This window comes from Anguilla anguilla, chromosome 9, assembly GCF_013347855.1.
Source record: "Anguilla anguilla isolate fAngAng1 chromosome 9, fAngAng1.pri, whole genome shotgun sequence".
Taxonomy (NCBI): domain Eukaryota; kingdom Metazoa; phylum Chordata; class Actinopteri; order Anguilliformes; family Anguillidae; genus Anguilla; species Anguilla anguilla.
Genome location: NC_049209.1, coordinates 33305076 through 33332591, shown reverse-complemented (window position 1 = coordinate 33332591; position 27516 = coordinate 33305076). Strand labels below are relative to the sequence as shown.

Here is a 27516-nt window from a genome sequence, read left to right as displayed (position 1 = left end):
TTTGTGGCTCTTGTGTTTGAAGACAGTGCTAACGATATGCAGACAAGAATATTTATGTGTGTGTGTGTGTGTGTGTGTGTGTGTGTGCGTGCGTGCATACTGTATGCGTGTGTGTGTGCACACTGTATGTGTGTGTGTGTGCCTACTGTATACGTGTGTGCGTGTACTTTTTTTTTTCCCTTGAGGATGGGGTTCGCTATCACAGAACTGACAGAGGAGTACCTCACTACTCAGGTCACAAACACATTCAAATTAAATTAAAATGATTAAAAATAAGACTGTAACAACATTACAGCAGTAGGGACATGAAATCATGAACTCATTCTACAATAGATGTATAGTGATTTATTGAACCCATACTCAATCTTTAAGAAATAGTGCTCCCATGACATTACATACTGGGCAGGCAGAAGTATTTACAGTGTAAGCCTTAATTGTGCACTGGCAGATCAGTAAATCAAGTACTTTTTTCACCCCAAAACTGTGAGTGCCTTTGATCCTCATCTGTGAGAGTAGGGAGTGTTTACATATGGCCATCTGGTGAATCCAGAAAGAAAACAAAAGCATATTCAAATGGATGAACTCAGGTGATGAATAAATAAACTGCATGATGAGTAAGGTTTCACAGAAAGATGATGTCTCCTTTTTCCTGGAACCTCCTATTTTCTAGTTTATTTGTGTATGCGATGGCATGGTGTGTATCAATAAAACATAAATAAATACATAAAACCAACAGCTGTGATGAGAAGGAGAGCTGCAAAAAAAGGATATTTTATATGAATACAGTAAACCCTCATATTCTGTTTCCTTAGTAGCACCTGTGAAACTGTTAGCCAGGGCCAAATATACCCAGGACGTTATTGGGAGAAATACAGAAATGAAATTTATGCAAAAATGTTCACAATACATTATCTTTATCTGAATTATAAACATTATAAACAATATGTTCTGTATGGTTAATGGTTGCCATTTGCCTCTGTTAGATTACATTTAACAAGGGAATTGTCTTTCGCTTATTGTGATGAAGATGTGATTTATATAAATCCAATATAATTAAGGAGTGGGGGCTTAAATAATGTTTATCTGTGAAAAATAATAACGAAACAAGGTTTTCATGATGTACGTAGAGTATTGATACTTATTGTTTTGAAATGACATTCTCAATAATTTTTTTCAACTTTATCATATTATATTCAAAGAAACCATTTAGGTAAAAAGACAAAGCAAATGCTGATAATGAACAACAAATAGAAACACAAAAGAAGAACCACATTTACACTGGTTTAATTGTAGGCATAACAAAAAATCACCACACTCACCTTCACTTGGTTTGGTGCATTAAAACCAGTAGAAAACCAGAGTCTGCACACTGAAGGCATAGCTGAAACATTTTTGCAAGACAGCATTTGCAAATAAATTTTAAAAACAATATAAGGTGAACTTTAAAAGCTTGGAAATTACAGAAAGTACAGTTTCACTTTTTCATTAGTTGCTGGCAATGAAATACATCTCTCAAAAGTGTCATTCCTCTTAGTTCAAAATGGGTCAATTTGACCCAAACTGGGCACAATGGTTAACCACTGAAATGTGGATCTGGGACTGCATAGTGGAGCTGGCTTTTCCTGGTGTACGCATGGTAAATGTACAGTGGTTACCAAACCGGGTCATGAGAGGAAGTGAAGTGGGTTGTGGGATACATTTGAGAAAAAAAAAAAAACTGAATATAATGAAGTGGCCTTGCTTATAATGAAGTGGAAATTGTCAACAGCCATTCACACTAGTCAAAAGAAACACTGCAATGTATGTTCAGTTGATATATGTGAACAAAAATTTAAAAAAAGATTTTACTTTGAATGTATTGTACATCAGTTTACATTTTCAAAGAGGATTTTCACAGTGAAGGTATCATTGAGTTCTAGGGCTCTATCTTACACCTGGCGCAAAGCGGCGCCAAGCACAATGCAAGTGTCTTTGCTAGTTTCAGACTGACGCAGTTGTCATTTTCCCGTCCAGCGCCCACGTTGTTTAAATAGCAAATGTACTTGCGTCCATCTGAGTGCCCATGGGTGTGTTGGTTTTAAAATGAGGTGTGGTCAGTCGCATTGTTGGCGCATTGCTATCTTGAGGCAGTGGAAAACGATTGCGCGATTGACCAACAAACCTGGTCTTAAGTCAATGCCGCAGCATTTTACTGTTATTTACTGCGCATTATTAAGATATATTATATATATTATTAAGTAATATGCCCCTACATAGGCGCGTGCACAATGCGGGATATTTTTAAAAAATACATGTCATAATGGTTAGTCATAATATTTATCAAAATTATCCGCCAAATCCGCCATTATAATAGCAATCCGCCAAGGAGCAAGCGCACCTGGCTTTTAAAGGGAATGGGAGATGACACTCTGATTGGTTTATTTCATGTTATGCCCAAATCACACCTATGATTAATTAAGAGACTAAGTACAACCCCTTTGAACCATGCGCCTTACTTTGCGCTCAGATTATCCGCCGTTAAACTAGCAAAAGTGGATTTGGACACGCCCTAAATGCACTTGCGCCATGCGCCTTAGACCGTGCGCTTAGATTGTTAAAATATCGTCAATGTTTGATTAGGACGTTTCAGAACTGCTGCTTTATCAAGAGGTGGACCAGAGAATTCCAAATCCAGTAGAGACTCCATCCAGTAGAGACAGACTGGGAGATGGGTGGCTGAGGGTGTCTAAAGAGGGCAGCAAGAGGATGGATAACAGACAGAATTTTTACCTCACAAATGTCTCTTCCTCACCAAAGTAAAGGATGGGGGGGGGGGGGGGGGGGGGTTTGGTAAGTAACACCCATCTAGGTGAGCCACAGCAAATGGAGTTCTCACTTGACATAAGTTCAGATGAAAATGGAGGGATTTATTTAGCTAATTCAATTAGTGGGATGATTAGATAACGGGATTTGGGAAGACTAAGTAATCCATACTCATGGCCATTCATGGGCCCTTGGTCCAGAAGGAAGCCCCCTACTGGTCTACCAAGAACATTACGACTAGAAAACTTGTTTTCTCAGGGGGGCTTGTATCCAAGTAATAACCAAGCCCAGCCACGTTTATCTTCAGCCATCACACAGGAGAATGTTACAGGGCGGTTTGACTGCTGGCCGAAAGAACCACAACATCGTATCGACCTTTTGGTGTTTTTATTTACGTTGCTCTGAGGCAGATGTTAAAAAGAAGCGAGTCATTTTCAGAAAAGTACGGCTGTTTCCAATGTAGCGGGGGGCAATTACGGTGAAAGACTCATTCCAATTCCCCACTCCTGGACAAAACGAACAAAAGGCCAGTAACCGTCCAAATATTGCTTCACTTTCTAAGAAGGGCTGCTTTTGTTTTTCTCTTTCTATTTCCAGCACATAATTCATTGGTCATTGTTTCTGTGCCTGCAGTTTTACACAAGTTACCGTAATTGAGCTGCGTAACAAACTTCCACTGGGAAGGAAAATTAAGATGAAGCCTTAATCACTCTCTGATGGTCCTGCAACTGGAAGTAGAAACCACAACCTCTTCCAATTGGTATAGACAAGAACTCCACCCCAAATTCTTGCATCAAGGACAGTATACCAGGGGCGTGGCTATAGGTGGACCTGGCTGGGCCTAGGCCCACCCACTTCTTGCCTAGGCCCATCCGAGGGTGCAACTCGCACCTCGTCTTTTAGCGATAACAGCAACAACTTTAAAAAAAGACACGCGGACGTGTCACCGTCGTTACTTTGAGAGCGTAGTTTCCCTGCTGATACGATACCCCTCCCCCTACTTAGCCTAGTGAAAGCATTTTCATCTATTCAACATCTATTCAATCGAGCTCATCCAAATTCAGTGGGCAGATTCCACGAATACAGTACTAGGGAATGAAGCCGAAAGACTAAGTGAAAGGGATGAAAATGCCAATGCCAATGCGCTTTGATTGATTTTCGTGGCTTTAAACATTCTTTTATCTGATCCAAGAATAAAACGAACTTTCAGGTAAGGAATTCTGGTAACAACTCCAGTAGCCTATATAGCCTATCAAATAGCAACATGTACTTTTATATTTCGCCTCAAATTTTCATTCATTTTCAGCAGCTGATTTATGAAACTTTCTCAAGCCAATATGTTTTGAGAACATCGATTAGTTTACGTTACCTGTAATGTTAGTTGTTTAACATGATCTTTAAGTCCAATAGAAATGACAAATCAGTATTACTGCAAATAAACCTGGCGAAAAAACATCAACATAAATAGGCAAAACTAAATAGATAAACAACAGCAGTGTAACACAGCAGGCCAACACATAGCAGAGCACTTTCGCGCTTGTAATGTACTGTAAATGCTATTGAGCTATTTATGGAAAGGATTGTGTGGCCCACCCACTTTTATTCAGGCCCAGCTGGAATTTCATTTCTGGCTACGCCACTGCAGTACACTGCTGTAATTTTTTCATGAGTCCTTACTACCTCAACAATTCATATAGGTTTTAGTTACATTTTCCCTGAAATTGGTGAGAAAAAGTTAAATGCAATATCAAACTGCTGTTATACATTTTTAAATCAATTATTCATAACTGTATTTTACATATTAATGTCATTAGTTCGTTAGAACAGGCCCACACATTTTGAGGTTCATGAAGTCTTCCTCTCCCAACATCATGTTCAAAACATCGACTCTCTTTCTTTCTTTCCTTCTGAGTTCATTCTGTCTCACTTTCTTTCTTTCTTTGATGATATGACTGATTTGTACTTGGCACTCTTGCGGATCGGCTGCTACATACTTCACCCAGGTGAAGGCAAAATGTTCTGTTCCCAGTGAAATATTTGGAATCAGTGCTTTACCAAGATGCTGTTTAAAGGAACCCAGTAACACGCGCACTCTCAAAACTGTGCACTAACTGACTGGACTTAAATAACATCATAGGCATTTCATATAGGCCTACCGCAATGCAAGGTCTGTTATGTATTCAGTTGAAGTAAATTGCAATCTTTTATTCTTTTTTTCTTTTCATCTGTTTCTCTGTCATCCTTTCACCCTTTCACCACTATTATTTTGCTACAATGATCCATTCTTTTCTTTATCTTCATCTCACATTTCACTCACAAATGAAACCCATTCACAACATCTCTATTGACACTGCAATAATGTTGATGTTTTGCTTTCCAAACTGTAAAAGTCTTAGAGTGCAAAACTGCAGCACTACCAATGCAACGCTGCGTGTGTGGCTCAGCAAAAATACTGAAAAATTAAGCAGAACATTGTAAAAAAACCAGGAAAACAATAGAAATATGTCATAGTAAGCAGAAAAATAATAGCAATATGTCGTGGTAAGTGGATATATTATTCTACAGTAAAAGCCCTAATACAATTGTGCATATGAAAGTGCAATGAAAAAAGTAAGGGCTGCCAGATTGTTTGTCTTGGAGAGGCATGTGCAGTCTAATCACCAATTGTCATGCATCAGGTGCAAAATACATAAATTCATTTTTCAGCTAAATTCTTTTCAAAGGAATGTCTGTACCAAAAAAAATTTTTTTTAAAGAAATACTGCAAAAGATCTGGAAATTCACTGGCAAGGAAAAAATGGCAGCGTGTATTGGTGGGCACCGCTCACTTCAAAGCAATGGGGGGAGAGGACTGGAGGAGAGCCACTTTGCTGGAAGATGGCAGAATGTGAATGGCATTCCTCCATCTCTCGCTCTCCTCCCGCTCGTTCCTTATCCAACATCAGGGGCGTTCATCAAAGCAGAACCGGCCCCTGTTCCCCTCGCGGGCTCCAAAGCCCAAAAAAAAAAAACACAGCTGAAAGGGTTACTTACACAAAGCAGCCGTGTCTGATACCTGGGGTTCTGCCTCAGATGCTTACAGGCCAGCACACAGCAGGGAGGTCCGGCCCCCAACCTGAGCTGGGTGTGATTCAGAGCATTGCAGAAATAAAATTCCAAAATAGATTCACCCTTAAGGGAACACAGATTTGTCTACTGGCTTCAATTTTGCTATATAAAAAAAGAAAAACTTACGGGAAAAGAGATATTATTGCTGATTGTTTTCATTTGTATTTTATGTTGCCAATTGCTCTGACAATGCTGTGCCAATATGCTGTTAAATTGAAGCAAATTTGATTTGGAATTTTCATTTAACTGGAGAAACATTAAAACTTAGGAAAACGTGCCTGATTATCCCCACTGGTGTAAATACAGCTTCATTTTAGCACATTACAAGAGAACCATCAATCATCTTTCATAATCAATCCATTTTTATACAAGTTCTTCAAAGGCTGTTGGATGCTCATTTGCATAAGGCACCACAGTGTGATGCATAGATGAGCCTTACGGTCTCGGATCAAAACCAGTCTTTGCTGCCTGTGGCCCGTAGCCTCATAGGGTGACAATGGTGCTTTTGGTGATTGAGTCACCCAGGGCATGGGAGGGTTCAATCGGATAGGGGTCTGCGTTTAGCATGCCAAAGCCGCATGTCTTCCTCCGACTCCGCTCTGTGTGAGCTTGGCTGTGGGCTGTGGTGTGAGAAAGAGCAGGCTGGTGACTCCACGTGTTTCGAAGCAGAACCAATGACGTCTTCACTCTCCCAAATCGGCAGTGGAGATCATATGTGAACATAGCTACAAATAGTTATTTGGATATTCCAATTTAGTGTGGGAATTGGACATGTTCAGCCCCATATGTCCCAATTATTTGGAAAGAATAACAAGAAAACAGACCAATACTGTTTTAAAATGGGTTCAGAAAAGAATTATGAGTTCTGGGAATTGAATTCTTTTCAAGTTTCCATATAGTAAAAAACAAACAAACAAACAACATCAATAACATAAGCTCTACTTCTCCATTCAAGGCCCAAAGAAGCATGCATAGCCAGCAAAACAGTCCCTCAGAAGAGTCCAAACAAATCGAAAAAGAGAAGGGTCAAAACAAACTTCGCTAACACAAACAGCTCTGGCTACAGCACAACACAGCCCACATTCATTCACTACAGACACATTACTGCATGGAGGAAATGCTTCAGATAACTCTGTTCTCGTGTGTACCAGTACTGGTTGGCCATAGCCCTTTAATCAGTTACAAAGAATTATCGGCCAGAGTAACACTGTTCTGCTGGGTCATAAACATATATGACTTAACAATAAAATTGCTTTATTCACATTCATAAATGAATTAGTCCCATAAACTGCTATGTAGTATAAGTACCACATTTAAATTCATTACAGCAACTGTTATTTTTTCCTTCTTGAAAAGTATTGACTTGTACAGCTGGGAGCTGAAGACATACATGCACAACGTCTGCTAACATGATGACAAGCCAATCTTTGACAAGTGATATATAATTCCAAACCCTATGCCCCAGCTTGAGAAGGTGAGCTTTTGGCTGTCCCCTCCCCAGAAGTTCTGAGTGATTGATAGCCAGTGGCACAGCCACATGCCACAGTCAGGCCTATCGTTTCACATGTGGTGGGTCAGGAACTCTGAGAATGGTAACAGGATAGACGGATACCGTATCAGAACGACGACGGCCAATCACCGGGCCGGTTATCTGTATAACCCTGTTGCTAAGGATTTACATCTTCCATGGAAACTGTGGGCTTCATGAGAACCTTCCACCTCCACTGTCATTGGAAGAATCACTGGCTCCCTGAAGACCCCAACGTCCCATAAATGTTGCTCACATAATTCAACTAAAGAATTTACTGTTCGACTGAGGATTCCAACATACCACTGAGGACTCTGTCTTTCAACTGAAGTCTTCTTCAGAATACTTTACTGAAGACTCTACAGTTCTACCAAAGACTTTGCCGTTCTTGTGAAGACAGCACAGTTCCACAGAAGGTACCAACATTCCACTTAAGAATGACCGGTTTCCCCAGTGACTTAATCACTAGCTACATTATACTGCTCCATCGGGAATAGAGGCTTTCCACAGAATGTCCGTATTTTACACCCGGGGGTGGGATGTCAATAGGACTTAGGAGAGTAGACTGACACGGCCATTTCACATCAGGTTTTGTTCTGCTCTGGAGAATGCTGGAGAGCAACATAAGCCACATAACTGCAGATGAGTTTTTTTATGATCACATTTTATAATCCTATATTTCTGGGCTGGTTCTTTTGTTTTTCCACCAAAGGTCAAAATTAATCATCCATCAGTACCTGGATCCAAGCTGCAAATCTAGCCGGCATGCCACTAAATTGACAACACCTGTAGCCCAGCTACAACATGTGCACTTAAAAAAAAAAATTATTTCAAAGGAAATGAGAAACAAATAGCTTCAGAAATTGAACTCCTATCTATATACACAAGTATTTAAAAAACTGAGACACTCTATGGCTTTATGATCGTACTTAGATGTGAAAAATTAAAGCAAATGAGTTCAATAATCCAAACCAAATTGAGAAATAGTGTGGGTAACAGGTTGCACAGATGTTAGCTTGTTTCAAACCGTACTTAACCCATATATGCATCTATATGAATGAAAAATGTGTTCTCTAAAGTTCCTTCACCTGGTGTGGAGGCATAACTTATTACACCTGGTATAGGGGCAGAGGTTATGCTAAATAATAATAAACGATTTTACTAAATCAACCTCGGATGAAATGCATTCAATCACAAAGGATATTCATCAGAAAATAAGCCTCTTGCCACAGCCTAGAACTGCCAATAATCTATCATTTTTACAACATTGCTCATACCTGCAGACAACCCAGCTCTTGCAGGAGCTCTTCGCTGACCCCCAGGTCTGACCCTCCATAACCACCACACTCTGACGATTCACAAACAACCTCTCGCTCCCGAGACGTCACATCAATCACAAGTAAAAAAAGCCCCACCCAGGGCAAATCTTCAGCCGAATACACACCTCCCTGGGGCAGTCGCCACTGCCGTTTCCTGCCTTTGCTACCAGACTATGGGGTCTGTTGCACCCAGGCCTTAAGCTGGCCAAACCCCCTGGCAGCCATATTTTTTGGAGGTCTCAGAAAGTGAGTCTCAGAAGCTCGTCAGCTCTTTCACTTCCTGCTCTCGTGCTGAAACGGCAGCACCATCTGAGGGGTAACCTTGACAACCATCCGAGTGAATCTCGGAGTTGGATGCAGCGAGAAGGCCAGAGCACTGCTTCGAAAAAACACCCCCTCGATTTTAAACGCTTTAATCCATCGTTTTTACTCCCATCAAGCATTTTCCACACAGCACATCTTCTGACTGGCAAGCATAAGTCTAATTTTTCCAGTAAATTAAAAAGGTAGGCCTAATTACTGCATTCTAGGCCTATTTATGGTTAAAGTATGGTGGAGATTTTAGGAAACTGGGTTTGTAACCAGAAGTGTGCTGGTTCAAATCCCCAGCAGAATGCTGCCATTGCACCCTCAAGCAGAGAAACTTAATCGCTTCACGAAAAAATCACTACACTCCAGCTGCACAGATGGAAAAATATGAAAGCGTAAGCTGTTTAAATGGCCTGGAGCAGCGCATCTGGTGAGTAAATATATGGCATAATGAGAAATCCCCACCCCTTCCAGCCTTCACTGTTTGACAGGTTCAACGAAGGAGAACCTTCCTCTCTAATGAAGGTACTAAAGGATATGGGCTCTTGGCCAATTCAGAATGATTCAAGACAAAAAGCACATGAGGTGGGGTGGAACGTGCTTCAGGGTTTTAAAGCTGAAAGCTCAGGACAAGGATCCAGGTGAGGAGATGGAGATGAAGAGCTAAGGAGGTCTACTTTCACGTCCCTATTAGCCACTTCAATTTTGTTTGATGCTGGTGGGAACTGATGCGGTCCTTCATGTTCTGCACAACTGCCAACATCTACCGTCAATACTACTACCACTTTAATTATTACCAATGATAATTCCCACCGCTACTATGCTACTACTGCTACTACTAGTACAACTACTACAGTTATTCTTACTATTGCTACTGTAATGACTACTAATACTAGAAGTGGAAGCACAACAAGTGGGAGTAATTTTTTAACTATTATTAGAACTATCATCAGTCCCACTACTACTTCTACTATTACTACTACCACTTCTACTACTGTTACCACCACTCTCCAGCAGCCATACCACCACGCACTCTGCTCCTGCTGACTGAAGCTAAGCAAGTGTGGGTTTGGTTAGTACTTGGATGGGAGACCAGCAGGGAATACTGAGTTGCTGCTGGAAGCTGTGTTGGTGGGCCAGCAGGGGGCAATCTTCCCACTGGTCAAATAAACCCCAGTGCCCCAGTGCAGTGTCAGGGACACTGTGCTGTAGGAGATGCTGTCTTTCAGATGAGACGTTAAACCGAGGTCCTGACTCACTGCGTTCATTAAAGATCCCATGACACCATTCGCAAAGAGTAGGGGGATCCCCGTTGTCCTGGCTAAAATCCCAGATCTGGCTTTCGCAAAAACTTACCACCTAATCATCCCCTGATTTTATTGGCTAAAAAATGTTCTCTTCCTCCAGTGGAGCTGCTCAGTAGCCAACAATAGAGGATTGTGGTTGTACTGGGCAACTCCCAGGTGTGAATGAGTATGAGTGTGAAGCAGGGCGTTGCTGCAAACGAGCATCCGTGCTCAGTGAACCTACCCTGGGTAAATAAAGGTTAAATAAAAAATAAAAATAAAAAACTCTCCCTACTACACTGAATCCCACAACTGCCACTAACTGTAACTGCTGCAACTAGAACTACAATCACCACCACTCTCACTAATACTGCTACCGCAATGATAAAATAGACATGTGCATCACAGCAGTGAGGGAATCCATAAAGGAAGTCAAAGCCACGTTATTATCGGTCTCAGTAATCTTGGCTCTGAGCTGTACGGCCGGGGTCAGAAGCCAGAAGCGGCTCTCTGTCTGTCGCCATGGTTTCCCAGACGCGGGTCGAGCGGCGGATCCCGTCCCATGTGCAGACCCAGGCCCAGGCCCAGATCCAAAACGCTTGGGTCCGCACTGCCGGGCGCCAGTCTAATAAAACCCAGTGTTTTTACCATACGTACGGTACACACGATACAAACTGTCTCAAAGCAGACCACCAGATAAAACAATACATGCCAGATAACAGGGCACCCCACACAAGCTGTAAAAGGGGGAGTACAGTGGGGGCGTGCGGGGGGGGCGGGGGGGGGGGGGGGGGTGAAGGGGGGCGGAGGTTTCTCTAAAAAAGAATTAGAGATTCTGAGGTTGACTTAACCAACTGAATTTTTTTAATTTCTTTTTTTTTTGTGTGTGTGTGTGTGTGTTAGGTAATAAAGTGGCACGTTAAGGAAGAGTAACAGATGACAGAGAACCAATATCCTTTCGACCCAGACCAAGAAAGCAGAGCGACGCAGAGCTCCGGCAACAGGCCGCATCTGGATCCCATACACCGTCCATGCCGGTTTATTTCTCCTTTCATTTAATGCCCAGCGTGATCCGCGGCGTGTAATCATGTTTTCATATCAAGCGAGGGCTATTGCCTGTGACAGCTGCTTTATTTCGTATTTGTACTTTGGATCTCTGCTGAGGAGGGTCTGTCGAGGGGCTGCGTCAATTTGTTTCGCCTCTTTCCAAACTTACCATGCTGTGGGCAGAGAGGAGGACACATCCATTCCAACTTTATTCAACTGAATCTTTTTTTTTACATTTATTTTTCTTCAATTTGCTTCCTCAATATGGGATGTCAGGGAATGCAAAGATGCTGTGTATCTTAAGAAATACCAGGGGGGTGGGGGGACAAAATGGTGTAAACTAGTGGTAACCCACCCTGTTCCTGGAGACCTACCATTCTGTAGGTTTTCATTTTTATGCTAGTTTGGCACACCCGACTCACCTGACTAATCAGCAGCTCGATGAGATCTCTTGCTGTTGAATGATGTGTGGCTTTGTTAGGGTTGGAGTGAAAATAATAATAATTATAATCCCTAAAATTACTGCACAAATGTCAAATGGGCTGTCAAACCTTATGTACCACATAAATCAGGAAAACACATTAAAAATGCATAAATAATCTATTTTTTGCAATTATTGTTTGTCCTCATCAAAAGACGAGCATAACTTACATACATGCAGTATGTAATAATGAAACCACATTAAATGTACTGTAGGAGATAACTTGAAACAGGGGTATGCGATAAATATCATGAAAAATGAATGTTTAATTATTTACCGGGATCTGTACATCTCCTGAAACAAGGAACATGTCGCAAATCGTCAAAATGCATTCAGCACTATTTTCAACGGAAATGAGTGCATGGCATCAGAGGGATTACGACGATGTAGTAGACAAACACCGGCTCTGATTTTGTGTATTGTGGTTGCGCTGCCCTTGTTCTCCAGTTACAGACTTCCTATTGAACATCTCAGCGTCAACACTGCCAGCGAGAGAGAAAGAGAGAGAGAGAGAGGGGAGAGCAGAAGAGACCGGGGATCGCCATCTTATCTGTCCCGTCGATCGGAGACGAGCTCGACAATACACATCGTTAGAGGAGATTACCATCCTCCCAAAACAAGACCTCAGCACGCAAATCCCCGCTAAACAATTCCACTGAATGCATCCGAAAGAGTCGTCCATGATGAAGTCAACCACAGGCCCCCTGTTTAACGTCCAATGGATTCAGCATCTGGTTGCACGGTTCATAAATCACAATACGCTGCTATTTTAACTGACAGAAAATTACAGAGCGCTAAAGAGAGTGGAAATCAGGGGTAAATGTAAACGACTGGGCCAGAACAGAAATTAAAGGGGGGGGGGAGCAGGGAAAGGCAACTGTCACATACAGGTTTTTTTTTCCAAACAGTAGTTTGCAGACAGTAACAACAACTTTAATTCATACAACTGTGAATGCCAGTGGTTTTAAATCACACAGAAAAACTGAGACATTAACTGTATTCCATAGTCAGGTCAAGCCAGCCCGGTCAATGCAAGTACCCTGTATACATGAAAAGTCCTTACCAAAATCAACTCAATTAAACAGCTAACTCAGTCTATTGATAACCATGCACATACGTGCACACTCACAAACGCCATACCCACACTCATACACACACACACACACACACACCCATACACACACTCATACACACACACACACACACACACACACACACACACACCCATACACACACATTCAGGGAACACATTCAGCAATTCCCAAATCCCCAGATTGCCCGCTAAAATATTTTAGCAGACAGATGTTTTTTGATGTAGGGTAGGACAAATCTCACCAGACTGCTCGTAAGATCAGAGGGGCAAAAATTTTATAAACTCTTCAACAGGAAAGACTGAAGATGTGAAGGAGAAGAACACCCGCAGAAGATATGGGCCCTGGTGCTAATTTAGAACCAGCATCAGAAAAACATACTTCCATGTTTAATTGTGAGGAGCTGTGGCGTGCTACTACACAGTGAGAGAGAGAGAGGGAGAGAATGAATGAATGAATGAGTGAATGAATGAATGGGGAAGAATGCCCAGGATCACTGGTGGTACAGTATTTGCAGAGATGTATGGTTAAGATTCTAGCTGGATGAAAGAAACAGGCTAATGACGAGCACTGTATGAAAACCTCAATTACAAAAGTAAGCTGCTTGATTATTCTGTTTTTTCCCCTCAATCATTTTATTTCCTCTACTACACCTGCCTCTATGTTTTTACTGTAACACGGCTTCTATATTTTACACATAAAGTGCTTGTGTTAATTATTCAACAGATACCGTTATTTTTGTTTGCTAGAAAGCGATTTGAGCACCCCATTTCAAAGGCCCAACATCAACTGTTTCTTGTTCTTATTGTCATTATCATGATTATTATTACTATGATTATGATTGTTATTATTATTATAAGAGGCAGGCAATGCCTGGGTCGTGCTTGGTGACTATGAATCTGAATGCAGTTTGCCTGCGCTGGCTCACCGGACCCGGACCAGGAGCAGCAAATCTGCGCACAGTTTGAGAGTCTGCTGCTGATTACGGCCTATGCCAGGCGGGAGCTCCAGGAGCAATCACCAGCAGATTATCTCCCGTTCGCTTCAGGGCTCCCATTCAAATACCAGCCTCCAAACCCTCATATGGAGCGCACATGAAGAGGGGTGGGGAGGGTGGGGGGGTGGGGGGGGGCGTGATCCTCGGCCCTAAAAAAGACCGCTTTGCTTTGATGCACGCTCCTTAAGACGCGTAGAGAAGCTCCTGAAGAGCAAAGACAACTGAATGTCCGACCGATGTCTACGACCTATTAAAGTGCCGTCCAGAGACTCTCTCTAAACGTTTTCATCAAGGCCTTCCCGTGAAGGAGGAGCTCGTCCTGCTGAGAGGGGCCAGGAACGTCAGCTTCTAAGGTTCTTATTTATCGCCAGGGCCCAGAGAAAATTTTTACTCGCGAAAAAAAAAGGTACATTTCAATATTGTTGCTTGTTTGACAGACCCTAGTATCCTTTTAAGGAACGTAGAACAAACACTCACACACATTTCTGTGTGATTACAGGCACACCGTCCATGTCCGGCAGAACAGCGAGGTGGACTTATGATATCTGAAAGCACACTTATGAAACAGCACAGCAAATGTGCTCAGTCACTGGCTAAGACTACTCAATACCTAATTTACATGGCCTACATTTACAGCCGTGGTCAAGTTCATTAGCACACAGCTTCTTCCCCATTGAAGTCCATTACCGTCAATATGATGATGCTTGTCATTTTTAATATTATTATTATTCCTTAGCGGTCAGCACTCCAAAATATGCAATAAATTCAGCGTACACTGTGATGAATAAAACAAATTAATGACTTAATGAATTTCCTTTGCAGAGATACTTGAAAGTTAATTTTGTGTTGTAACTATAGAACGAGCATAATAGACTATCCAACACAGAAGTAACGACTGAGGGAATTCTGAATGGGAGCAGAGAGCAGAGGCAACATGCACACGGAATGGAAAAGGAGGACGTTTGATTCAACCATCGTATTTAAAGAGCACGTAGAAAGCATTCACACCTTTGCCACACCTTCAGCTCATTACAAACTGAAATGGGCCTCCATGTGCATCATACACAGCAGTTTCATTAACATACCAAAACTGATTCAGACTACACCCCTTTTTGACCTTCCCCAGATTCAGACCACACCCCTTTTTGACCTGCCCCAGTACTTGGCAACTGCGCTTGTATCCGCAAAGCCCCCAGAGCTTGAGGGGTCATGCTCTACAAAAGATGGATAGATAGCCAGATGGACAGATAGATTTAATTACTTTCTGATGTTAACAGACATTTGCTTTGCATTAAACTTGTGACTGCATTTGGAAGTCACACATTAAAGCCAAACATGACATTGAATGCATTTAATTTGCCCCCTCTGTTGTGCATTTCTTTTGTATTTTTGGGGATAGCCAAACAGCTATGCCATCATTTACACATCTGCTTTGAGTCTTTGTACTACCTTACGGTGCTTCCTAAAGTTTGTGGAAAGAAACAAATTTCACAAAGACACTTTGAGTTGTGACCATTTACCTCTCTTCTCTATCCACTGGACTTGTTCATGGCTATGAATAACCGTTACAAAATGAGTATTGTACCTTATCAGACCTGTGTTTTGTAGTTGCTCCAATGACCTTCGGTATGCACTTATTGTACATTGCTTTGGATAAAAGCGTATGCCAAATAAATGTAATGTAATGTGTGTTTGCAAGCCTTCTCGTCCTCCTATAAAGAGGATAGGCACATGGCAATGTGATCCAGCCACACCCAAAAACATGGAGCTTCAATTTAACAGCAGTAACTCACACATCACCGCCTGGCCTGCTCACTCAACCGCAAAGCAGTCAGAGGCCATCCACATGGCCCCACGTGGCTTTCATCCACATTAAATCTGTACAGCCACGTGCCAATTCGACAGAGTGAATTCTGTAATTAACCAAAGCGTCAGACATTGATTGATAGTTCGCATGGGCATAATTCTCCATATGCACGTGATTACTGACAGCTGTTAACAGCCAAAACCAGAAATCACAAACATTTATTTTTACATTTTTTTCTTTAATTAAAATTTGATCACACAGATCTCTAAACATTGCAGTCTCCAAAAACATTAGTCTAATTAAAATGAACAATGACAATATGTAGTAAAACAAGCACGGAACCGTCCAGACCCACGGGCGAAACTCACTTCCGCAGACACATTTTAGCTGGCCTACTAACCGAAGCACCACCTGCGCATGCGTCCCACAAAACGTCCCTCAAAGGTCGTCCGTGAGTGAGTGAGTGACCACAATTTTCCATGCATAGCCCACGCCGCCAATTCCTGCACGCCGTGGGAAAAATAAAAGCCAATGGCAATCTCCACTATCCCTCATCATGAGCTGTGGGTATTAATTAAAACTAAAATAAATAAATAAATAAATAAATAAATAAATAATCCACCTGTTACTCCAACATTGCAAACCTACAAATTAGGTTTCCTAATTTGGTAATGGAAAATTGCCAAGGAGACATCCCAACCAATGTGACAACCTACAATGCCCATACTCACATTCCTTAATTGTTGGTAGCATTATGACACATATGACAGCCATCTCGCTGCATGAAAGTGCAATCCAACCGCACGGGGCTGGAGGTATGAGTAAAGCTCATAAAACCTGTCTAAGTGGACCCCGATGCCTGCAGGATCACAATGAGCCCTCAAACCCCAGGCTGTGGTCTGTCTGCACAAACACATTCACACCTACATCCAGGAGCGACGCACTGGGAGATCAGACCACATCTTTGAACTCAACACTTCCAAAACGCCCAGATTAAATGAGCCTACGGAACCCACGAGCTCCAGATGTGCAGAATCATCCGGAGTGAGTCCGGGGCCCTCAGCAGTGCTGGTGAGAGGGGGTCCCAGAGCATCAGCTCGCGTTTTAATGTTTAAAAAGTGAAAATGTAATTTAATATGGTCCGTATGTTTAAAGTGCCTCTCGCGTTTCATGCTGATACCTCGAGCTAACACCTCCAGCATATCAGTGACCAGCCCACCTGGAGGCAGAATCTCTGCTCTGCTTTATTAAAAGAATTTGAGCAACCTGGCTTACTCTGACACACAGGTGTGGGTTTCATTCCGACTTTGGGGGAGACACTGCTGGACCACCTAGTCTCACGCAGTCAAATGTCAAATCTCAAAGCATACTAGCTGTGAGATTTGCGATTAATTCATATAAAAATACAGGGTGGTGACATGTCTCCCTGTCTTTCCCCAAACCTAAACGTATGCTCTGACACACCCAGAAACAGAACCCCCACCTTGCTGATTCCGTGGGACAGATTCAAATTTGAATCTGCATGTACATGGACAGTGGTCTCATTGGTCAGTCACTCCATCACTCATCACCAAAGACTCTCCACTATTGGTGCTATTTGCTCCACTTTGTCTCTTCACTGTGCACCCTCTGGGGTGAAGAGTTTTTGGGCAGCAATGTATTGTAGTATAAATGTTAGGGAAGTGGTCTTGTAATCTAAAGGTCACAGGTTCGATTCCTGGGTAAAACACAGAAGTACCCTTGAGAAAGGTACTTACCCTGCTCTGCTTCAGTATATATTCAACTGTATAAATGGATGCAGTGTACATGCTAAGTAAAAGTTTGTGTAAGTCACTCTGGATAAGAGTGTCTACTAAATGCCAGTAATATAAGTTCATGCTCCACTGCCCTGCACCATGTTTGTAGTTCTTGTAGGCTTCTCTTTCCTCTGCAGGCAAGAGGGCAGCCAGTTTAGTGAGATTGTCTCTTCTCTCGTTGCATGTCTGATCCAACTCACTTGGTCACCATACCCAGGTCTTACAGCAATCTGCCTGGCCAAGAAGATCTTTGCTTTCCTTATTTGATCAGGAAATGTTCAGGGTCTTCCACAGGCAATTTCTGCTGAAGGATCCTGCTGACAACTTGTGTGGAAGGCGGACAACTTCATTGAAGACCGTAAGGGCGTGAAACCAAAAAACCCAATGCAAGTGTTGAGGAGGACATGCCAAACAAGCACCGTGCCCAGGGGCAGAGCAGTGGAGAGGGAAGAAATTGGGATGTCTGACCCTCCATATTTTCTGGGTTTTATTCTGCCATACCCTCCACTCTATGATATTTAGGCCTACATAGCAATAACTCTTCTAGCAGAGGGGTAGAGAATTTATTAGACACAACACAGAGTACTGACTTTCACACGCTACTATAAAGAGCTGAATTATTGATACTAAACAGTTAAAGTTGGATCGGACACACAACACTGTCTCCCTCTCTTTGACACCACATAGATCCTCTTCTTTCTCTCCTCTGTAGTGTATAGGCTGCTCAGTTCATCAGCTGTGACTTCTGACAATGGCGCACAGCACTCCATAATTGTTCACATACTCCTCTCAAACCCTAAAATGCTACTTTGCTGAAGACAGATTTTACAGCAGGACTGTATCCAAGCCAAGAGCCTTTCAGAGATCAGGCAAACACATGCTTTCAATGAGCGGAGGGTATTGTGCAACCTCATTTGCGCCTTCACAAATTCAACATTTTGGAGTTTAAATGTATTATATTTTCTCTCCCCGGCAAAACACCATGATTTGCTCAGATCGGTGAGTCACAGATAATAAGCTCCACCCACATTGGGGTCCATGAAAAGCCTGCATATGTTGCATCACTTCCTTTTGCTCACCACAGTTTTTTCCCGTAGCTAGAATCAGCCTACTGAGCAGAAGGAGAGATCCGAGTCTGAAAGCTACAAGCAAAAAACCATTAAACTGCCAGGCCCACTACACCAAGCAATGAAAATTGAAGCAGTTAACTAATAACAGACTAAGCAGCCCCTTTTACTTTTTAATACAAGATTCCGCCTGAATCTTGCATCATAAAAGGCATACGATTTCATCTACATTCATAAAAGACATAATATTTAATGTAAAATCATAAAACATACTAGATGTCGTTTTTCAGAGTGGACGTTAAGGGGAAGTTGAAATCAAACACCACACTGGAAGAACAGACTCTCTTCCAGAATATCAGTCTGCCACTCTAGAGCAGGAGTGATTCAATAAGGGTTAAACGCTTCTTTAAATACCCTCTCTCTACTTCACAGACCTCTACAAAATCGAGAGCTAAAAGGAACAGAAAAAAGGTTCACAAATGAACCCAAACAGCAAGCGGGACACACCAGTGGGGAATAGAACTGGCTTTAGGCTCCGAAATGCTTTGGACTGGAAAGAAAGACGGACCGTTTTCTGGAACACAGACTTGAATCCTTTGCCACAGTTTTCGGGGGGGGGGGGGGACCAGCACCTGCATTGTAGTGCTGTGTTTAGTGGCTTTGGGGGGGGGGGGGGGGCGGGGTCTGAAATTACCCTGCGGTCAGCCATTGGGGGGCTGAGGTTGGAGTCCACACTGAACCGCCGTATTGAAACCATGTGCAACCTCTGGCTGTGAGCGTGCCCCCCAGTGCCCCAAACACTCACAGAGACAAGTCCTATTAAAATCAGCATCATGTATCATAAACAATTATTTACAGCATGCACTTTTTGAATGTGCACGAAAACAACGGCGCAGGTGCAAGAGGGGACTAAAATCCCCAGTTCTACGTTCAGAGAGGCCATGTTGACAGCGCGCATTGAGAACCTCTCATGGGAGAAGCCATAAGAAAAACAGGAAGACAAACAGCAGAACAGCACATGACACAGCGACCGAGCACCAGCTGAAAACATGGGTAAAATAAATGCACATGACAGCAAGGATTTTCCGTTATATAAATGCACAGTTTACTCTTATCAATGTATCTGGCATCCCTGCCTCTACCTCTATTTAACACAATACACATGTTTATTTTTCCTATCTTTCTTATCTGAAAATACGCACAAGGCTCTTGGAAAAGGGTCTATCTGCAACAGTGGAGGCCGAGGAGACAGGAGGTGGACAACATACATTTATTCGATAATTATCCTGCATACATACTGCGTACACTTCACAAAGGACAAGTGTTCCACTTTAAGCTGGGCTTAACCGCCAGTGACCGATTTCTCTCAAACATTATTTACAATCAAATTTTGTAATCAAACAAAACTGTCTCTAAAGTCGAACCCAGTCCTTCAATGAAATACATTTGATGCAAAATGCATAAAGGTAAACCACACACAGGACAAACTGAACTAAAACAGAGAACTGGCCAAGGTGCTGGCAGGTGGCACTTACTATAACCTGCCAGCTTGTTTATCACAAACAAATAGGCTAAGGTCTCAGATCATGTTTACAGGTCCTCAGCCTGTCTTATCTGCTACACCGCTGCCATCACTGGACACTGAAATGATCACTTAATCACGCTGCTTTTTTCCTTATCTTCCCCATACCTCCCTCCTGAGCATAAACAGCATGGAAAACGTCTCTCTCTCTCATCTTCGGAGTTCCACACCCACTGACTCATATCTGATGAATGTCACGACCTTTGACCCCTGACCACCCACGGTCCGTGGCCCTGCTGCACCTCTGCCCATGTCTAATGTCCCTGTAGCCTGCCCTCCAGAATTTCCAAACATCATTGACGATGTAATGAGGATCATTTGTAGAGGCATCGCCAAACGTTCAATAAAAATGAAAAGAAAAAATAGTGCTTTATTGTTGGTGTTTTCTAAGAAATACATTTTGAAAGGTTTGGGCCAAGCAATTTATTTTCTATCTATTTAGTTACTTTTTCATTTTAGTTCTAGAGAGAGCAACCACAAATCTTATTTGCAAGGAAATTATGATGTTTACTTTTATTTATTTATTTATTTGTTAACTTTATTCCTGGTTTAATAAACCAAAATGATGCGAATTACACGCAAAACTGGCATTCAGGCCAAAATTTTATTTACAGCAGAGCCTATCTATTAATGATAATGTCTGAAGAAAAACAATGCTACCTGTGTGTTTCTGGGCAGATGCACTGATAAGAATATTTCCTGGAATATTACTGAAGAAAAACAGCTGCTTTTATTAGACTGCTCCGAGGTTCGGAGTTTCCAGAACAATCCACTGGCCAATGCTCCAGGATTGGCCACCGCACTTTCAGACAGGAACAACAGTTCTCTGCTGCGGAATGCCCCAGGTGGAGCTGACCAATGAGTGAGGCGTCGGCGTGGAAACACAGTTTAAGCGCCCAGCCACACATGCAGTCTACGTTAGCGTTTCAGTTTCCGCTCCAAACTGGTCTCTGTCCAGCTGGCCTCATTGGACTGAATGCAGATGGCGTAGGAGGGGAGGGTGCATTAATTGCCAACACTTGAAAGGTGCAGGCCTGAAAGTGCTAAGTATTCAGCCAGTTGGACAGTTTTTTTGGGGGGGATATTTATGCCCTCTAAAATAACCCACCCCATGCTGGTTTTCTTCACAGGGTTCTAATGCAGCGAGGACGGCAATGGGAATGACAGGTGGCAGAACTAAACAGGACAACGGAAGCCATGGTGTTTGCAGACCACCTCTGAACTGCCCCCCGCCATGCTATAGGGCCAAAACCTTCACCGCATGCCAGGGTCAGGTATCACATTCAGACATTGTCAAGGCCAACTGTTGCCGACAGGCCCCCCAGGGCAGCACGTAATTGGGATGACAAAGTTAGGATTCAAAATGGATGCAGAGAGGGATAGGAACCCAGCAGTGCCGGGACATCTACACATCACCACTCACCAGTGACCCTCTTTCGTCTATTGAGCTCCAACAGTGACAGCAGCATAAGCTACACATGAATCGATCTCCTCTAGCTGTCTTAGGGATTCCTGAGAGCCACTTAGGGCCAATGGCTTAGTTTCGCTAACGCAGGAGGTTGTCCCCTAGTTCAGGGCACTTAAAATTACGTTTACCTACCCTTCACCCATAAACCAACGGTTCAAGAAAGGTGGTCGGAGGGGTCAAGCCTGGGAGAGGTCAATTGGTCAAAATAACGCAAAGTGCATGACTCAGTCCGTATCTTGACCCCAGCTGACCCCGGATCTGGGGTCGCTCGAGGACGCTGACAAAACACAGAGCCCCGGTTCCACCTCCACGTCTCCCACAAACAGCTCCCCATCTGTCCATGGAAGCCGTAAAAACCGCTGACATGCATCTCCAAAAAAGCGCTGCTGACCGGTGGTAGAAAAGTCCGGAAAGCTCTTTGAGAGGTCTCTTCTTCTCAGTAAACAAACAACATCCGAAACTCTGTCAGCAGAAGACAGCCGGGGCGACTTACAGACACCCCTTCAAATGTGCTGAAGTGATTCAGCTTAAGGACCACAGTCAACAGGGTGCAGACAAGAGTGGAGCCTCGTCTGGGACTAAAACCAACAACCTCTTATTACACAGGTGGCTCCATTCCAATTTCACCACCTCATTATGGCTCTAAGAGTGTTCACTGGCTTTAAGTATAGATTAATTACCATTTTAGGAAGTTCTGCCAATCATATTTGTCTATTTGAATGAAATTATGTACAGTTCCACCAAAAATCCAACAAATCCAACCGCATACTCGGCAAGTGTGGAAACTTCCAGAACTGGAGATTGGTCATCTCTTTTCAGCGAGTACTTCAGAGACGGCAGACACATAACTCACGCCAACCCGCGACCTGACCAGCGACAAGCACGGTGAGTTACAGAGAGGTTGATTCAGAGGTCAACCGTCAACCCTTTCCCAGAAGAGATGTTAGTCCTGCCTCTATTCCCAAATCACAAAATGAACATTCCCCACTGATTATTTTCATAGGAACCTTTCAATACAGACGAGAGCCCCAGTCAGTTACATTGTAATGACAGAAGTAGTGGGGCTTTGCACAAGCAATTCTGGGTACCACAGCAGATTTGTACCAACCTCAACCCCTTCATTACCCATTATTGTAATGTGTATTCCTCTGTCTGCATTATTATTATTATTATTATTATTATTATGTTTTAATAATAATAATAATAATAATAATAACAATAATAATAATAATAAAATGCACAAGCCATTATTAATGCAAAAACATAAAATGGGCTTCACTCCCAAAATTTGTTTGAAACTTTCAGGGTGCTGGACCAAAAAGTGTAAATCAATAAAGTTGAAAAAAGGGGCCGCACTTTGCATGATCTCATTTTATTTTTGTCAGAAAATCTCAGTACAGATGCGTTTCGGCGCAGTGCCTTCTTCAGTGTGCTTGAAAAAGGCACTGCGCCCAAACGCGTCTGTGCTGAAACTTCCTGCACAGTGAAGAAGGCACTGCGTCGAAACGCGTCTGTGCTGAGACGTTCTGACAAAAATAAAAGCAGATTATGCAAAGTGCGACCCTTTTTTTTCCAACAAGCCATTATTAAGCAACACTTTCAAAATAAAAACTAAAGTTCTCTGACTTTCATTAGCTGAGGCTAATCAATAACTCTGAGTGCAAATTTCTAAATAATCTATACAAAACAACTGAAGCCAAAGCACACATACTGAAGTGTGCTAATTTATGGCACCTTCAATTATTGTAGCCATGAACTTTTTAAATTGATCAGAAATAACACATGCTGAAAAGAACATCAAATAGTCCCTGCAGACCAGAAAGCCATGCTGCAATAAATAAATAATTAAATAAATAAATAAGAACCTATGCCACAAACGTTTGTCTTTACGAGTTCCACATGCGAGTGCTTCCTCGGCCTAATGCGTTGAGCATTTTCTGCTGGCGGCACAAATGTGTCATCCACATCAGCAGCCAATCTTCAGGGAGTGATAAAAAAACAACACGCAGTCGCATTCCATCACTATCAATAGGGTCTCCCGCACCGCAACGCATGCTCTTTAAAGAACACGTACTGTGGCAGCCGTGGTTATCACAAGTTAATTAACGCTGTCAGGTGTGAGCACACACGTGTGATTAGAATGTCTTCCACTGAACATTCTAGTGCTGATGTAACAATCACTACTGGTAATTGAAAGCATTGGAATTCTACAACACTGACTAAGAATTTTGAAAAAAATGAAATAAATAAATAAAATTCCAACAAACACTCTTCAAAGGGTTAAAAAACACAAGGCAGGGTTACACTTGCCTCTCCCAAGTCTCCACAGATGGCACGTTTTGACTCAGACCCAACCTTCCCAGGAGGCAATGCAATCGAACAGATATATGTGCCCACTCCCTTATTTCCATGTCCATATTCCATATGCCCCATCAAAAGACTTACATACTCCATGTTCTTGAGAAAGTGACATCACCTTTCTTTGAAGAGATAATGCAAGGCATATAAACCATGAAGCAAGCAGGTTAAGGAGGTGTCAGGCAACTTCCCCTACACAAATACTTTCCCTATTAGTGTGACACTGGCAGTGTCCACCAGGGGACGCCAAACCTATCGATGTGCAACGCATTCAAAAGCAAGCTCTACGATTCACATGCAAAGAAAAACAATCACATTCACACTCCGGACAATCAGGTATACATCTCCTCTAGCAGTTAATGAAAAAAAAAACAGGTATTCAAGGTTCTGAAATGGTACTTGAAAAGAATAACGAGCAGGCCCTCAAGCCCACACTAAGTGTATCATTTTTCCTAAGATATTCCGCACAGTGGGGTTTGGAGGGGTGGAGGGAAACATGCAAACCCCAGCACTTCAAAAATGGAAAACAATCCCTCCATCAAAGACCATCTCTCAAACTATTTACAAAGTCAGTGACCCATTTGCACAGCTGGGGGAAAACACTGCATGGCACGTAGCTAAACCCAGAGTGCTAATCACGACCCCACATCCCAGCCCACTCATGTGAAAATATCACAGCCTAGACCAAGACTGAATTGTCCTGCTGTAAGCTTTATCTTTAATTTTGATTAATGACTGACTTTATTAATTGACTCCCTGACTGACAGAGTAGCCCCTCAGAACAACAGCAAGATTCACTATTACTTATATGGTACAAAACATACTAAAGCTGCTCAGATAGGAATATCCTCTGAAATGTTCTTGTTTTACTAACTAAACCAAACGCAAAATCTCTGAGCACAAGACAGAAACAGCGACACAATTCCAGTTAATTAGAAATAGGGAAAAGTGCTCTGTGGATCAACTGAATGAAGCCCCTGAATTGTATTGTCCTTCAACCACAGCTCTACATACTGGATACAGCTAGCCCCTTAAAAAACCTTGAGGATGGCCATACATGAACAGATCACTCGATGGCCTTTGGGTAAGTCAGCGCATTCCAGGTAAAGGTAAACCATTCTTTCAACAAATGCATGAAAGAACAAAAATTAAGCTTAAAATAATGAGTTTTGTGGGTTTATACTGTTTGTATAGTGTTTTTTTTTTTTCTTTAAATTGATTGGATAATAATTCGGATTTTGATTTAAATGATATACACTGAAAGTAACTGGGGGCTGTTTCTTAGATTGTTTGTTTGTTTGTTTAAATTAACAAAAAAAAACTAATAATAATTTATTTATTTGTAATTCTGACCAAAACAATTAGACAAGTGCATAACCGTGACATCTGACAGGCATAATAAACATTGCTTCCAGAAATGTAATTCAATTCAATAGTTTTATGCAAAAACACAACACACATGGGGTCACAATTTAACCATACAGAGCATCACAGCTATAACAGCGCTTCAGACTGGACATACCTGGCGGACAAGCGCACTCCTGCTCCACTTCCCTCGTCATGCGCAGTTTCGGTATGGTCTGAGCAATCCTCTGCACGGGAAGAAGGTAAAGCGTTAAAAGTCTAACGATGGAAATTCACGTTCACGCATGCAGCCTCAACTCAGTCTGTCATACATACAGTCATAAAGCTTTTCCTTGATTGACCAATTTGAACGCTTTGTACCACTTAAGTTCTCGATTGTCGCCCTTTTTGAAACTCCGCAAGGGCGTCATTCCCACGCGCCAGGCAGCTTGTACGTTGAAACCTGACCAATCAAACTATTTCTAAAGGAAGCTAAGTACTTTTACATAAATAAAACACTGTATACTCATGACCACCTTTTATTGCAACGTTAAAAATAATCAGATTCCTTTCAGTACACTGCGTAAGAATCGTATAAATGTAATTTCTCATTTCTGATTAGCCTACCTGGCATAAAACCATAAATGTATAATTCGTATCAGTCCTTAATACATTTCTACACTCGTCTAATTTTGTATTGATCGATTGTTCAAAACAAAACATTGTTTTATCTATACGGCGTGGTATACACAGAAAGTGATTACATAAATACCAATAGGCTACTAAAATGCATGTCGCACGAATAATTTATTTTCCTTCTAACTACCTGTGTGAAGGTCTTTCCCATTTTTTTCTCTGAGGGCTATAATCATTATAAGTGCTAATAACACATAGGTTGCAGAACGATACATACACGTGTATTATGTCTCATTAAAACGGCACTGACAATAAAATGCAACTTAATGTTTTAAAGTATATATATATATTTTTTTTTTAATGCAAGTGTATCAAACCTTTATTGCCATAAAGCAAAGGCTCACGTGTGAGATATTTTTCGGAGTGGTAAAACACTTATCTTCTAACTTCTAATTTTTTTCTTATGTTTAAAATTGTGTATCGTTCACAAAAAACAGTGTATCGTTCACAAAAGTACACAATAATAATGCTTACAGTAGTCTTAACGAGGTCATACCTCTTGAACGACCTTCTCAATTGTGTCCCGGAGCGCAGGTACCGTTCCCTCCTCAATCAGGACCGAGGCTGACTGATGGAGCGTGGATCTTTTCTCCATCTCCAGCGCATGAAGTCTGTGTTCCAGCTGAGACGTTTTGAAACTAGTCAAAAAACAAATCGCGATGGAACTTAATGACAGAACAAAACACGCTGCTGTCGGTAGGGACCCCGTAGATAAAATCAGAGATCTGGACCCGCTTTGCTTGCGCAAACCTTTGGTCTCCTCTTTAGACTTCACCGCAGAATCCATTGCGAAGAATTCCAATGTCTTTCCCGTCCTGCAAGAGTTACTATTTTTAAACAACTTTCTTAATTTATACTTTTTTTTCAAAATGGATGAAAATGTACTTTAGCAGTTCATGCGCTTGAAGGTTTACTGCCACACAGCTTCCTGTGAGCACTCTGTTGCTGTCAGTCGTGAAGTGCAGAACACTCCGTTGTGAAGTTGTAAGAAGCGCAAGCTAAACTCGACCCAGCTGCTGGATAGCTTGGATGGCGTGGTGTGTTGAAGTTGCGTCCGCGCGCTTAGGTTAAACTCTCTCGCTTGCAGGCAAACGTATGTCGAGCCAGTCAAGCAATTAACTGCAGGCGATGTAAACGCTAGCTGTAAAATGACTCGCTCCTTGCCCGGTGCTGGTAAAAAAAAAAAAAAAAAAAAATCACGGGGGCGTATGAGACGCTGATCCAAAAACAAATACAAGGGACTCAAATTTCCATCAAGTTTTGAATCTGGACTGTGCAATAAAAACTCTCGCTGTTGACCACAGCACGTTTTGATTATAGTTATGTTTGTTATACACTAGTATTAATGATTTTATAGCCTAGTTTACAATTTAACCCTTCATATAATAATGTATTCACAAATTGGTATACATGATACGCAGTTTGACTAC

General features: G+C 42.1%; 1 protein-coding gene across 2 annotated transcripts in view; it reads right to left on the bottom strand.

Annotated features, from left to right (window-relative positions):
* LOC118236169 (collagen alpha-1(XXIII) chain-like) overlaps nt 1-27247 on the bottom strand; it is a 116497-nt gene extending 89250 nt beyond the window's left edge. Inside the window, exons 1-2 of one of the 2 annotated variants that reach the window (XM_035434289.1) lie at nt 26583-27247; nt 25569-25638 (exon numbers count right to left, since the gene is read on the bottom strand). In XM_035434289.1, coding sequence (XP_035290180.1) covers nt 25569-25638; nt 26583-26873 — 361 coding nt within the window. In that variant the 5' untranslated portion in view covers nt 26874-27247. Of the gene's footprint in view, nt 1-25568; nt 25639-25726; nt 25776-26582 lie in introns of those variants that run through there. The other variant, XM_035434290.1, reaches the window with a different exon arrangement.
* Between the last annotated feature and the right edge of the window lie 269 nt (nt 27248-27516).